At 37.8% G+C, this 11,384-nt stretch overlaps 2 protein-coding genes across 2 annotated transcripts; one reads left to right on the top strand and one right to left on the bottom strand.

The window, feature by feature from the left end:
• The first annotated feature begins 1,438 nt into the window (after positions 1-1,438).
• LOC107775683 (aspartyl protease family protein 1-like) lies at positions 1,439-5,822 on the top strand. Its single transcript, XM_016595435.2, has 10 exons — positions 1,439-2,407; positions 2,484-2,619; positions 2,914-3,149; positions 4,025-4,249; positions 4,371-4,506; positions 4,717-4,790; positions 4,873-4,972; positions 5,047-5,107; positions 5,259-5,330; positions 5,420-5,822. The coding sequence occupies exons 1-10, from the start codon at positions 2,106-2,108 to the stop codon at positions 5,671-5,673; spliced, it is 1,596 nt and encodes a 531-aa protein (XP_016450921.2). The 5' UTR covers positions 1,439-2,105; the 3' UTR covers positions 5,674-5,822.
• Positions 5,823-7,308: 1,486 nt separating this feature from the next.
• LOC107775684 (uncharacterized) lies at positions 7,309-9,348 on the bottom strand. The gene is made up of 3 exons (XM_016595436.2): positions 9,133-9,348; positions 8,985-9,039; positions 7,309-7,621 (listed from the first exon to the last, which is right to left on the bottom strand). Exons 1-3 carry the CDS (start codon positions 9,231-9,233, stop codon positions 7,514-7,516), a joined length of 264 nt encoding a protein of 87 aa, XP_016450922.1. The 5' UTR covers positions 9,234-9,348; the 3' UTR covers positions 7,309-7,513.
• Between the last annotated feature and the right edge of the window lie 2,036 nt (positions 9,349-11,384).

The raw sequence follows: 11,384 nt of genomic DNA, 5'->3' as shown, positions 1-11,384 counted from the left end.
AGTATCAATTAACACTCCTTAAATACATGTGGCTCTACCACTGACATCAAAGATAAATGTAAATTTAGGAAGAAAAGACTCTTTTGCGTCAGTATTGTTGGCATGTTGGGCGGATTTACTGTTTAAAAAATAGAGCACGTGAACCCATGATCTCTCTATCAAACTAGGTGTTTTATGTACGCATTTTTTAGAATTGATCTAATATTATCTAATGGCCCTCATGCTCCAAAAAATTAAATATTGCATTTGGTTGAATACCGAGTTACTTACTTAGAGGAACAGAGATAAATTCTTGCTTAATACTTTCTTATCTCTTTTCGTTAGGTATACCCATATTGTAGAAATCCTAAATTTGCCTAACAAGATAGGTATTTGGTAGCTCAATAGCAACATATAAATTAAGGTTGTTCATCACTTCTTACGAACTCAAAACTTGTGGAGGCTAATCTATTCCATTTTGTTTAGTTCAACAAAAGGTCTTGGCTAACAAAATGAGCTTTTTTAACCAATCTTTTAAGCCAAGGTCACACTAACTCTCATGTATATCATTTTTCGATCCTATAAAAACAATCGGTAGGAATCAAACCTACGGGTTGGGTGATTTTGCTATTTAACCATGAATGCAAAAAGACTTATCGAATGAAATAAGTTTTGGTATTCCTTCTCGAGCTTTTTTCCTCCATTATTTAAGTTAGTGAGTGCATAGTCTAGGGGTGGCAAAATGGTTAAAAAAAATAGTTAACCACCCATATTATCCACTAAAAATGAGTTGGATAATGAACTTTTTAAAAACGGGTCAAATATGAATAAGAACCATATTATCCATTTAGAAATGAATAACCAATGGATAACTCATGGGTTTAACTTTTACATTTGTAAAACCTCAAATTGGGAGACTTTGAATTCTCCCAAAAGTGATCATATTCATGAAACCATGGATAATATGGTTACCCATGTTATCCGCCGGTTAACCTATTTTTTATCCGTATTAAATATGGGTCAGGTCGGATAATTTATCCGTTTTTTTATTATCCGTTTTCGACCCGTCTCATATCCGACCCGCTCGTTTGCCACCCCTAGTGCATACTTTCATTATTTTTACTACTTTGTAAGTAGAAAATACAAACTTACATTGTACTTGGTAAACACAATTGCACCTCCTACTTACAAACTTAGACCTTGAATTCGTTTATTCTTATTGAGCATATAAAAGATACCATGCAAATACTTTTCACAAAACAAAACAGGAGAAATCATGAATGGAGTAGAAACTGCAGTATCGGATCTTCTGGTAGGTAGTGCAAGTACCTAGGGCGGAGTTAAAATGCAGAATAGGGATTCGAGCAAATCTAGTAGCTTTGGTCCAAATTTTGTATTTATCTTAAAAAATTATTGAATATATACAAATTATTAACTTAGAACCCAATAACTTAAATAAAGTAAGAATCCCAAACATGTAAGCTTCAAAACCTGACTTTGCTTCTGCCAGTACCCTCCAAATTCTTTGCACTTCATATCCACCAACAACATTAAACCTTGGGCCCCATTATGTGTGAACCCAAAACATGGAATCCACAATACCTTCCCCAATCAGTACTAGGTAATTGTCCAAACATCCTTGCTTTCACAAAGACTTGAACATTTTTTTTCCCTCTATCATTCTGTCATTCCCCATTTGACAATAAACTACTACAACTTGTAGTAAAGCTTCAGTTGGTGGACTCACTTTCCACCTCCTCCAGTTTCGAATTCGTCAACCCAAAATTTTCTATTCATATCTTTAATTATCACACACCCTTTTGATTCTTGGTTCTACCCTTTTTCTCTCCCTTCCTAAACATACATATATATGGACTATGTATTGTACCGCACTGTTTTTTGTTCATTTTTGTATCACTGTTCCATTGAGAATATTTTGGGGAGTTCTTTTCCCGGACTGCTGGTGGTTGAACTTGAAAGAGTTTGCTATGAAGAATGGGAAGAGAAAGTTAAGGCGAGATCAGGAATTCAACCATTGAGACGTCTTTCAGATTAAGACAAAACTGCGTAAACTATACCTTCACATTTGAGCCTGAGCCGTTAGGTTACTTTTTCTCGTTATTTCAATGGATAATTCTTGTTGTACTAGTACCTTCACGGTGCGGGTTATCGTGCTGATGGTTTTAGCTTTACAGTTGCATAATAGTGAAGCGTTTGGGACATTCGGGTTTGATATCCACCACAGGTATTCTGATCCAGTGAAAGGTATTCTGGACCCTCAAAGATTGCCCCAAAAAGGTAGTATTGAGTATTATTCAGCTTGGACTCAGCGTGATCACCGGCTAGCTGACACCGGTGATCCTACTCCGGTGTCAGTCACGTTCGCCAGAGGGGGAAACAAAACTGTTCTACTCAGTTCTCTGGGATTGTAGGTTCCTTCTTTTGCAGTTCTTCTCATGTTCTTCCTTTACTAGGACTAACTAAATGTGTTTGGTGATTTTCAGTTTGCATTATGCAAATGTGACAGCGGGTACACCCGGGCAACCATTTCTGGTGGCACTTGACACTGGCAGTGACTTATTTTGGCTACCATGTAACTGCAGCAGCTGTGCCCGTTCACTTGTGACGGGTTCTGGAAGTGTATGTGTAATTTGCATATTTATTACTTTAGGGCAGTCCCGTGCACAAGGCATCCCGCATTCACGCAGAGTCCGGAGAAGGACAGGGGAGTGATGTAAGCAACCTACCCTAATGCAAGCATTAGTGACTGCTTCCACAGCTCGAACCAGTGACCTATGTCACACACAGACAATTTTACCGTTGCTTCAAGGCTACCCTTCTTGCATATTACTTTGAAACAGTTAAATTGCGTTTCCAGTGACGGATATGGATAACTAAAAGACACTTGTTTTACTGTCCCTACTTTTGAAACAGCGTATAGATCTCAACATTTACAACCTTAATACATCCTCGACAAGCAATATTGTTCCCCGCAACAACACTCTGTGTGGACAAGGAAGACAATGTTCAGCGGCACATAGTGCATGTGATTATGTAGTTGCATATTTCTCCAATAATACCTCATCTTCAGGAGTATTGGTAGAAGACATCTTGCACTTACAAACAGATAATACTCAACAAAAAAGTGTAGAGGCACCAATTACACTGGGGTGAGTGTGATTACTTCTTGTTTCTCTTTTGAAGATATTAAGGGGTCGTTTGGTAGGATGGATAAGCAAAAATAATCCTGGAATAAAAATTTAGTACCGCATTATCCCTTGTTTGGTTACTAATCCTGGGATAAGTTATCCAAGGAATAAAAATAGTATCGGGATAACTTATACCAGAGGGTGAAATAGTAATCCCAGGATAAGTTACCCCAGGATTAAAAATAATACCGGGATAATTTATACCTGCCAGAGAATGGAAAAGTAATACCAGGATAAGTTATCCTAGGATAAAACAGTAAAATTGACAACCCCAGGATTAATATAACATACCAAACTTCCCTCTGTTTCAAAAAGATTGTCACTATTTCCTTATTAGTCTGTTTCAAAAAAAATTGACATCTTTCAATATTATTTCCTTAGTAGGAAGCATTTATAACCACACAAGTAATATAACAGGTTTCAGACCACAAGTTTCAAAAGTTTTATAGCCACACAAATGTTATGGCTTATTTAAGACTACATATCTCACCAAAGTCTTCCTTTCTTTATTAAAATTTGCACCAAGTCAAATTAAGACAATTTTTTTGAAACGGAGGGAGTAATACCAGAATAACTAATATCACCAAAACTAATCCCATAATAACTTGTTTTCAAACCACACGACCCCAAGGTTAATAACTGCACACTAGATGGTGTGAGAGAAAATGTAGTCAAATTCACTTATTGACTGCCCAACCTAAAAGCGGAGAGAGCTAATGCGTTCCACTTACTGAATACAGTTCAATGGCCGATCCAGGATGCCAAAGGCGTTCTTGCATTACACAATGCATTTTCTAGTCCACTACAATCTATATTTACTAGTAGTTCTATTTCAGGTGTGGGATAAAACAAACTGGTGCATTCTTGAATGGTGCTGCTCCCAATGGTCTATTTGGACTTGGTATGGACAGTATATCTGTTCCTAGCATTTTGGCCAGCAAAGGTTTTGCTGCAAATTCTTTTTCCATGTGCTTTGGGGCTGATGGTATTGGAAGAATAGATTTTGGAGACAAAGGGAGTCCAGGCCAAGGAGAAACACCATTCAATCTTGAACAACCACAGTAAGCATTCACCTTGATTCACAGGGTTCAGCATTTTGATTCCTGTTTCAAGCTTGATTATATATGATGTGGGAATTCAAACTAAATATGTGTTTCCTTCCTCTTCTCTCTCTGGATGCAGCCAAACTTATAATATTAGCTTCACAGGAATAACTGTGGGAACTAAGAACATTGATGTTGATTTCACAGCCATATTTGACACTGGTACCTCATTCACATACTTAAATGATCCAGCTTACACAGTCATTACAGAGAATGTGAGTCAGGAGAAAAGGCAAATATATATGTGAAAAACCGCTAAAATTTCAATAAATATTAAATTCTGGACCCATAATTTCAAAAGTACATTAAGTTCAAGTAAGAACCCATCAAATTTAAAACCTGGATCTGCCTCCGGCCAGGAGGTCACTAGTTGGAGACTTTGTTGTTTATATTTGACAACTAAAAATATTTGGTATATTTGGCAGTTCAATTCCCAGGCAAAAGAGCAACGTATTCAACCTACTGTCCAAGTTCCTTTTGAGTACTGCTATGGCATAAGGTAAACCAGCTTATATAATCTTTATTTGTATTCTCTCTCTCAATTCCTTATAAACTCTCAGAACTTAACACTGTCTATACAGTGCAAATCAGACTACCTTTGGAAATCCTGATGTAAATTTGATAATGAAAGATGGCGACCAGTTTTATCTTTTTGATCCAATCATAACATTGTCATTTCCGGTAAGATGGTATCTGCTCTTAGTAGGTTAGAGTATTCTCTATTATAATTTTCTAATTACCTCCTTAATCCTCAGGACGGATCCAAGGCATATTGTTTAGCTGTTGTCAAAAGTGGGGATGTCAACATCATTGGACGTGAGTATCTATTAACTAGTAATTCTGTTTATTTCTGCAATTAAGGAACTAAAGATCTTACCAATACCAAGTGGTAAGAAGATTTTAAGTTTTTGTTTTCATCTATATACAAAATGAAAGAAATAACAGTAATACAAGGACCCCTTTGCAGAAAATGTTATGACTGCCTACCTGATGGTGTTTGATCGGGAAAAGATGGTTTTGGGCTGGAAGCCATCTGATTGTGAGTTTATATCCCACCTTTAACATAAGATATATACTCAACCTTAAACAGAAGGCGATTTCCAAAAACAGTTCAAGTTCCTTTTTCAGGTTATGATTCTAAAGAATCCAAAAGTACTACTCTGCCAATCAACAAGCAAAAGCCTACTGAAGCGTCTATTCCTACCAATGTGGGGCCTGAGGCCACCAGAGGAAACAGAAATGGCACTGCTAGGACAACTCCAGCTTTTCCATCATCTACACTTACAGGAAACCATGGAACACAGTTGAATTCCTTCTTTTGCATGCTAGTGATGACTATGTTTTCCACTTTTAGCTATTATTTGATTATTATTTCTTCATGAAGCATCTCTTTACCCCTGTATTATAGTGACCTCTGTTTAATTGGTCGAATAGAAACTTCGAAGTGTCAAAAACACACCATTTTCCCGTACTACAATCTCTTTTTCTTTTTTATTTTAATTTACAACAATGAAGGGGAGCCTTGGAGTAATTGGTAAAGTTGTTGCCGTGTGAACAGGAGGTAACGGGTTCAAGCCGTGGAAATAGCCTCTTGCAGAAATGCAGGGTAAGGCTGCGTACAATAGACCCTTGTGGTCCGGCCCTTCCCCGGACCCCGCGCATAGCGGGAGCTTAGTGCACCGGGCTGCCCTTTTTTTTTATTTATAATTTACAACAATGGCATCCTGACCAATTTGCTCAAACCTCAACTAGTACGCCTGGTATCTGTTACTTCCCACCAGCAGAGGTACCAAGTAACTCCGTCCAGCAATGTTTAGGCAGATCAGAAGAAATCACCTAACTTTTTTGTCTCTACTGAGATTTGAACTCATTGACCATACTACAGTATCGTTTTGTAATCAGTATTTGTTAATAAATTTCTTTTATTTTCACACACCTTTCAAATACAAACTTGATTAGTAATAAAAAATTATGAGCTTACGTTAAGTGAACAACATCAAGATTCAAAGAAATGGAGGATGAAGCGTAAGAGTGACACGGTTCAAAAGATGTTTGTACTCTCGTTCATAGGCAGTAGAAAGAGTCAGAAAGAGTCTTTTTGTTGTACAAAAACTGGAATCTAGCAGCATTATTTCCTTTCCTCAAAACGTTGTTTCCAATTGTTTCACAAAAGCAATATACTTTTGTTTGCAGATAATATATGTTCTGGAAGGAGTCCTATGTAGTCAATAAGAGTTGAGACGCAACCTTGTAAGGGAGGTAAAAAATATGATATTCCTAATGCATACTGCATAACTCTTCAACTACAAACGTAATTTGCATCTTTTAACTGCCACTTCAAGATTTGAATGGACAAAATTCTCTCAAGGTTTTAGAGTTGCAACACCAAATCTACTGATTTCACTTGATAAGCAGCACTTTAACGGCAACACATATTCCTTTTAGATTTCACTTGATAACAGCACTAACGGCAACACGTATTCATTCTCTGCGTTATATCTACTATCCCTATGTCAAAGTACACGGAAATTTGAAAGGCTTGGATGCAGCCTCTTGAATTCTAGATAAAATGCTAACAGGAAGATGCACATATGAAAATAACGGGTAGTGTCAACAATTGCTCCTTCTATAAGTATTCTAAGGCCAATACTCAAGCAACCTCAATTATGTTCCAGAGTGCACACGTATAACCAGTCAACGATTAATATGTGAGCTCTAGAAAACACTGATATTATGCTTATTAATTTTAAAAAGAACCTAATGACAGTAAACTGAAGTTTATGCCCTGTGTTCCAAATGCCAAGACAATTCATGAACTCAATGCTAACAGCATTCATCAAAACATATAAACCACGAGGTTTTATTAGTCCTATGTTTCAGATGCTTATGAAAAACAGAACCTCTTGGCTCTTGCAATGCAAAAAATGATTTGCACAAACGACCTCATGAAAAGAGATATTTGAAATTTGGTAATGAGATAAAGCTTGGGAAAAAAATAGAAATTAGCCTCTTCTAGGTATTACTAATCAAGGAGAAGCACTTCTTATTAGTCTCATTGATAAGTACAGATCGCTACAACTAGAACTGCAGTCAAGAAAAGGTTGACATAATAAAGAGGTACAACTGAGTAAACTCACATAATCTTTTCGAACATCTTCCATCAGATAATGAGCTCCCTCGATGTTTGTCAGTGGATAGTCTTAAGAACTACCTCTTTGATCATCATGTTTTTTTATTAGGCAGATCACCAGCACCATTAGAATTCAATGCATCATCAGTCTCAATAATCTTGCCATCTGTTGGTACAAGACGAGGGACCCCATCGACTATCTAATTAAACACAAGGAAGAAACATAAGCAAATGACAAACTTGACTAACAACAAAATGTAAAGCGTGAAGTCAAATACAAAAGCTCCAGTTGATATGACATAAGTGTCCTCTTAATTTTCTTTGTTTGTACGGATTATATCTTGAGGAAAATGTTCTCAAATCAATATTTTTCACTGATTTGACTGGAAATAACTTTCTACTGAAAGTGAAGGCACGTAATTTCCTCAGATTTCCAAACTCTTAAAGTTATCTTTCCTTTTGAATAATTAAACAATTAAATATTACTCATTCCCTTTCCTGGACTTTTTATAAAGCAGTTTGATTTCATTGTCTACACTCCAGCCATCCCTATCCTAACCCCTCACCTTCCTTACAAATGTGTTTCTTTTCATTTGCTTTGCCGTAGAAATTGTCTTTATCAGGTTTCTTTCCCAATTAGATAACATAATTTTTTTCCCTTCTTTTCTTCTCTTTCCTAGTTGTTCAAAATAGTTTAGGCAAACATACTCAGACATTGATTAAACAGTAGGAATGGGCAAGGAATAAAATTATTCTCAAAATTAATATATTGATTAAATGGAGAAACATGGACAATAAGGATTCATATAGCCGACGCCAACTAGTTTGGGATAGAGGCGTAGTTGTTGTAAAAGATATATTGATCGATTATACATCATAGTAACCTGCCTAAGAAAGTTTCGCAAAGCATAGCTAGCGCCCAGACTAGATAAAGGAGGAAGATTGCAGTATGGTAAAGAACTAAAGATAGTCTAACTATAACGAAGCTGTGAACATGGATAAAAATTATTTACGTAGAGGATCCCAGCTAATTTAATGGTGAAAACTTAACCACACATGTTGTTTACACCAAATCAGTAAATGCAGGACTTATGTCTTTCACACACATAAACATCACATATTATGGTTAATTGATACTAGTAAGGTTATATTGTTTGGTTTGGTGTAAACATTGGTTGCCGCCTGTGAGTAAGTATTTACTCTAATTTATCCTCCGATTTCCGAGCTTGGGGAACAATAATAATAGCCAAGATTGTACAAAATTGCACTCGTTGACAGAATATTTTCAGTAATTTAGGAGCCTAGGAGCAACAATAAAGTTGTCTCCATGTGACCTATAGGTCACGGGTTCGAGCACTAGAATCAGCCACTAATGTTTCATTAGGGTAGGCTGTCTACATCACGCCGCATGGTGTGCGGCCCTTTACCCGGACCCTGCGTGAATGCAGGATGCTTTGTGCACCAGGCTGCCCTTAATATTAAGAGTAAACAATAGGACACAGAGGAAATGAAATTCAATTATCAAAAACAATTTAGTAATTCAATGCAACACAAATCACTCACCGGATAAGAAACACCAATGGCATCACTGATTAGAGAATTCGTCTTCTCACAAAGCCTTCAACAGAGTTAAAATAAAAAACTACTAAACACATTCTGAGTTCAGAAAAAGAAAAATAATTTCCAATAAGTAAAAATTATGGGAACTTACCTTAAAGGTTGTTTTGAAAGTGGACAGACCAGATATTCTAATAGTGTTTTGTTAATCCCGACGGTTCCATCTTTTAGAAGTATTCTTCCGAATCTCACCATTTTTTAGTTTTTCCTGCAAAATTTGATTCCGGCACTGGGGTTTGATATGGTGAGTTAAGAAGAACTGGGGCGGGTCAAGATTAGCGGGTAAGAAACGGGTCAGCTTCATTGTTGAGGTTAATAAGAAAATCTTTATTGAAGAGTGGTTTACAATCACTATTGATTAGAAAGCATTGTTTAGTGTTTTTAAATTATATATACACTATATATTAAATTACAGTGATAATGTAAAATAAAAAATTAAATATTCTACCGTATAACTAATACTAATACTTTTTATATGTTGACTTTTTGCATAAGGTGCGTGGTCAATAAAGTAGGTTGATAGCCGGAAGTTTCGGCTTTGAATTTCAACGGACACAAAAATATTAGCAGCTGTGATTTCTTTCAATCTGTTCAATCCTTGATATAGAGTTACCTGGTACCTGTTGCGGATGAGTCTCCTGAAATTAGTTGAGGTGCGTGCAAGTTGGCTCGGATACCACGATTATCAAAAAAGAAATTATGTTAACTTTTTTCTCTTTCTTTTAGTTTATTTTTAACAGGAAAACTGAAAATTTTATTGATTACTTCTGATTTAGACCTTCAAAATAGCTGGTTAATAATCAGCTTGCTAGGTTTCTTTCAATCCATTTTAGTCCAAACCTTAGACGGGTCAATTTGGGTTAAATCTATTTTAATCTTTCCTTAGTTATATCAGTCATGTAATCTGTCAAATTTTAAATAAATTAGGCTTCTTCTTTAGTTAGACAGGGAATCCCCCAACAGCCCTTAGAAAGATGTCAGAGATCAAAATATAGTCCGAGAAGGAATCTTTTCATATTGGTGTTTCGATTATTGAAGAAAAATGAAAGGTAACAACTCAGTTCAATAGTAATGTTATGCGGCGCCTTCCTGAAGTTCCTTGGAAGGGCGACGTAAGGCTAGGCAACCAATGTCAGTACAGTTGCTATCCGCCAACTGAGGTCCCCTCCGTACGCTAGACTAGATTGTCAGTGCCGTACAGGAAAACCAATGTCATGAGCAATTGAAAGATAGCAGAAAAGAGAATTGAGAATGAAAGAAAGTTTGATTGCATTGAATGAAAGCTATTACAAAAAACAAGACGGTGTTGAGGGGAAGAGACACCAGTACAGAGAATTGTTTGCTTGCTTGAAAGTTTTGATTGCTTGGTCCCCCTTAATAATGCTTAAAAAAATAAACCAAAGTTACATGACTAGACCTATGAAAGCTGGAAAATCACACTTAAAGAAAATGCAGCAAAACTACTCTATATTTACAATAAAAAGGACTTAGTCTTCTACAAAGCAGCAGCAAGTCCGTTGGCAGCAACTTTGTCTTTAGCATCAGGGTCTGCGCGCGCGGCATTGTCTGCGCGCGCGGTGCTGTTGGCTTTTGCCTGTGGCTGGGCGCTGGCGATGGCTATCGGTGGGGCGACAGAGGCACACGCGCGCTTGTCACTTGGAGCTGCCGAGACCACGGGGCCGACCGTGGCGACGGGCGTTGGGAGGCTGGCCAGGACGCCACGGGGCGCGTCCAAGGGATCATGGGGCATGGCTGGAAAGCCGCCCATGACATTCTCCCCCACCTGAGTTGGCGACGTCCTCGGCGCCTTCCTTGCAAGGTAATCATCAATCAGGCTCTTGTAGGCTTTGAGGTTTGTTCCCCTCTCCCAAGTATTCTCCTCTGCATCACATCCCTGCCATTTCACCAAGAACTCCTGGTGATCTTTTCTTGAGGCGTGAATCACTCGATCATCAAGAATAGCTTCAGCACGCCTTTTCCTGGTTGAATTGGGGCCTCGAATACTTGGTATTGTGAGTTGGCTTCGTGAAGGATCCTCCATATCTTCCCGAAAAGGTTTCAGGAGACTGACATGGAAAACAGGATGGATTTTCCACCAAGCTGGGGTATCCACCCGGTATGCAACTTTCCCAATGCGCCTTTCAATGGACAAGGGTCCAATATATTTTTGCACTAGGCGAAGGTCATGGACCCCTGCAAACAAGTACCGCTTTGGGATTTTGACCATCACTTTGTCTCCCACCTGGTATTCCACAAAGCGGCGATTCTGATCAGCATGCCTCTTCATCCGCTTTTGGGCTTTGACAAGATAGCTCCGCACTATCTCCAAATTTTGCTTCCATTCTT

This window comes from Nicotiana tabacum, chromosome 14, assembly GCF_000715075.1.
Source record: "Nicotiana tabacum cultivar K326 chromosome 14, ASM71507v2, whole genome shotgun sequence".
Classification (NCBI taxonomy): domain Eukaryota; kingdom Viridiplantae; phylum Streptophyta; class Magnoliopsida; order Solanales; family Solanaceae; genus Nicotiana; species Nicotiana tabacum.
The sequence above is the reverse complement of the archived record's forward strand: the minus strand, read 5'-3'. Positions and strand labels throughout refer to the sequence as shown.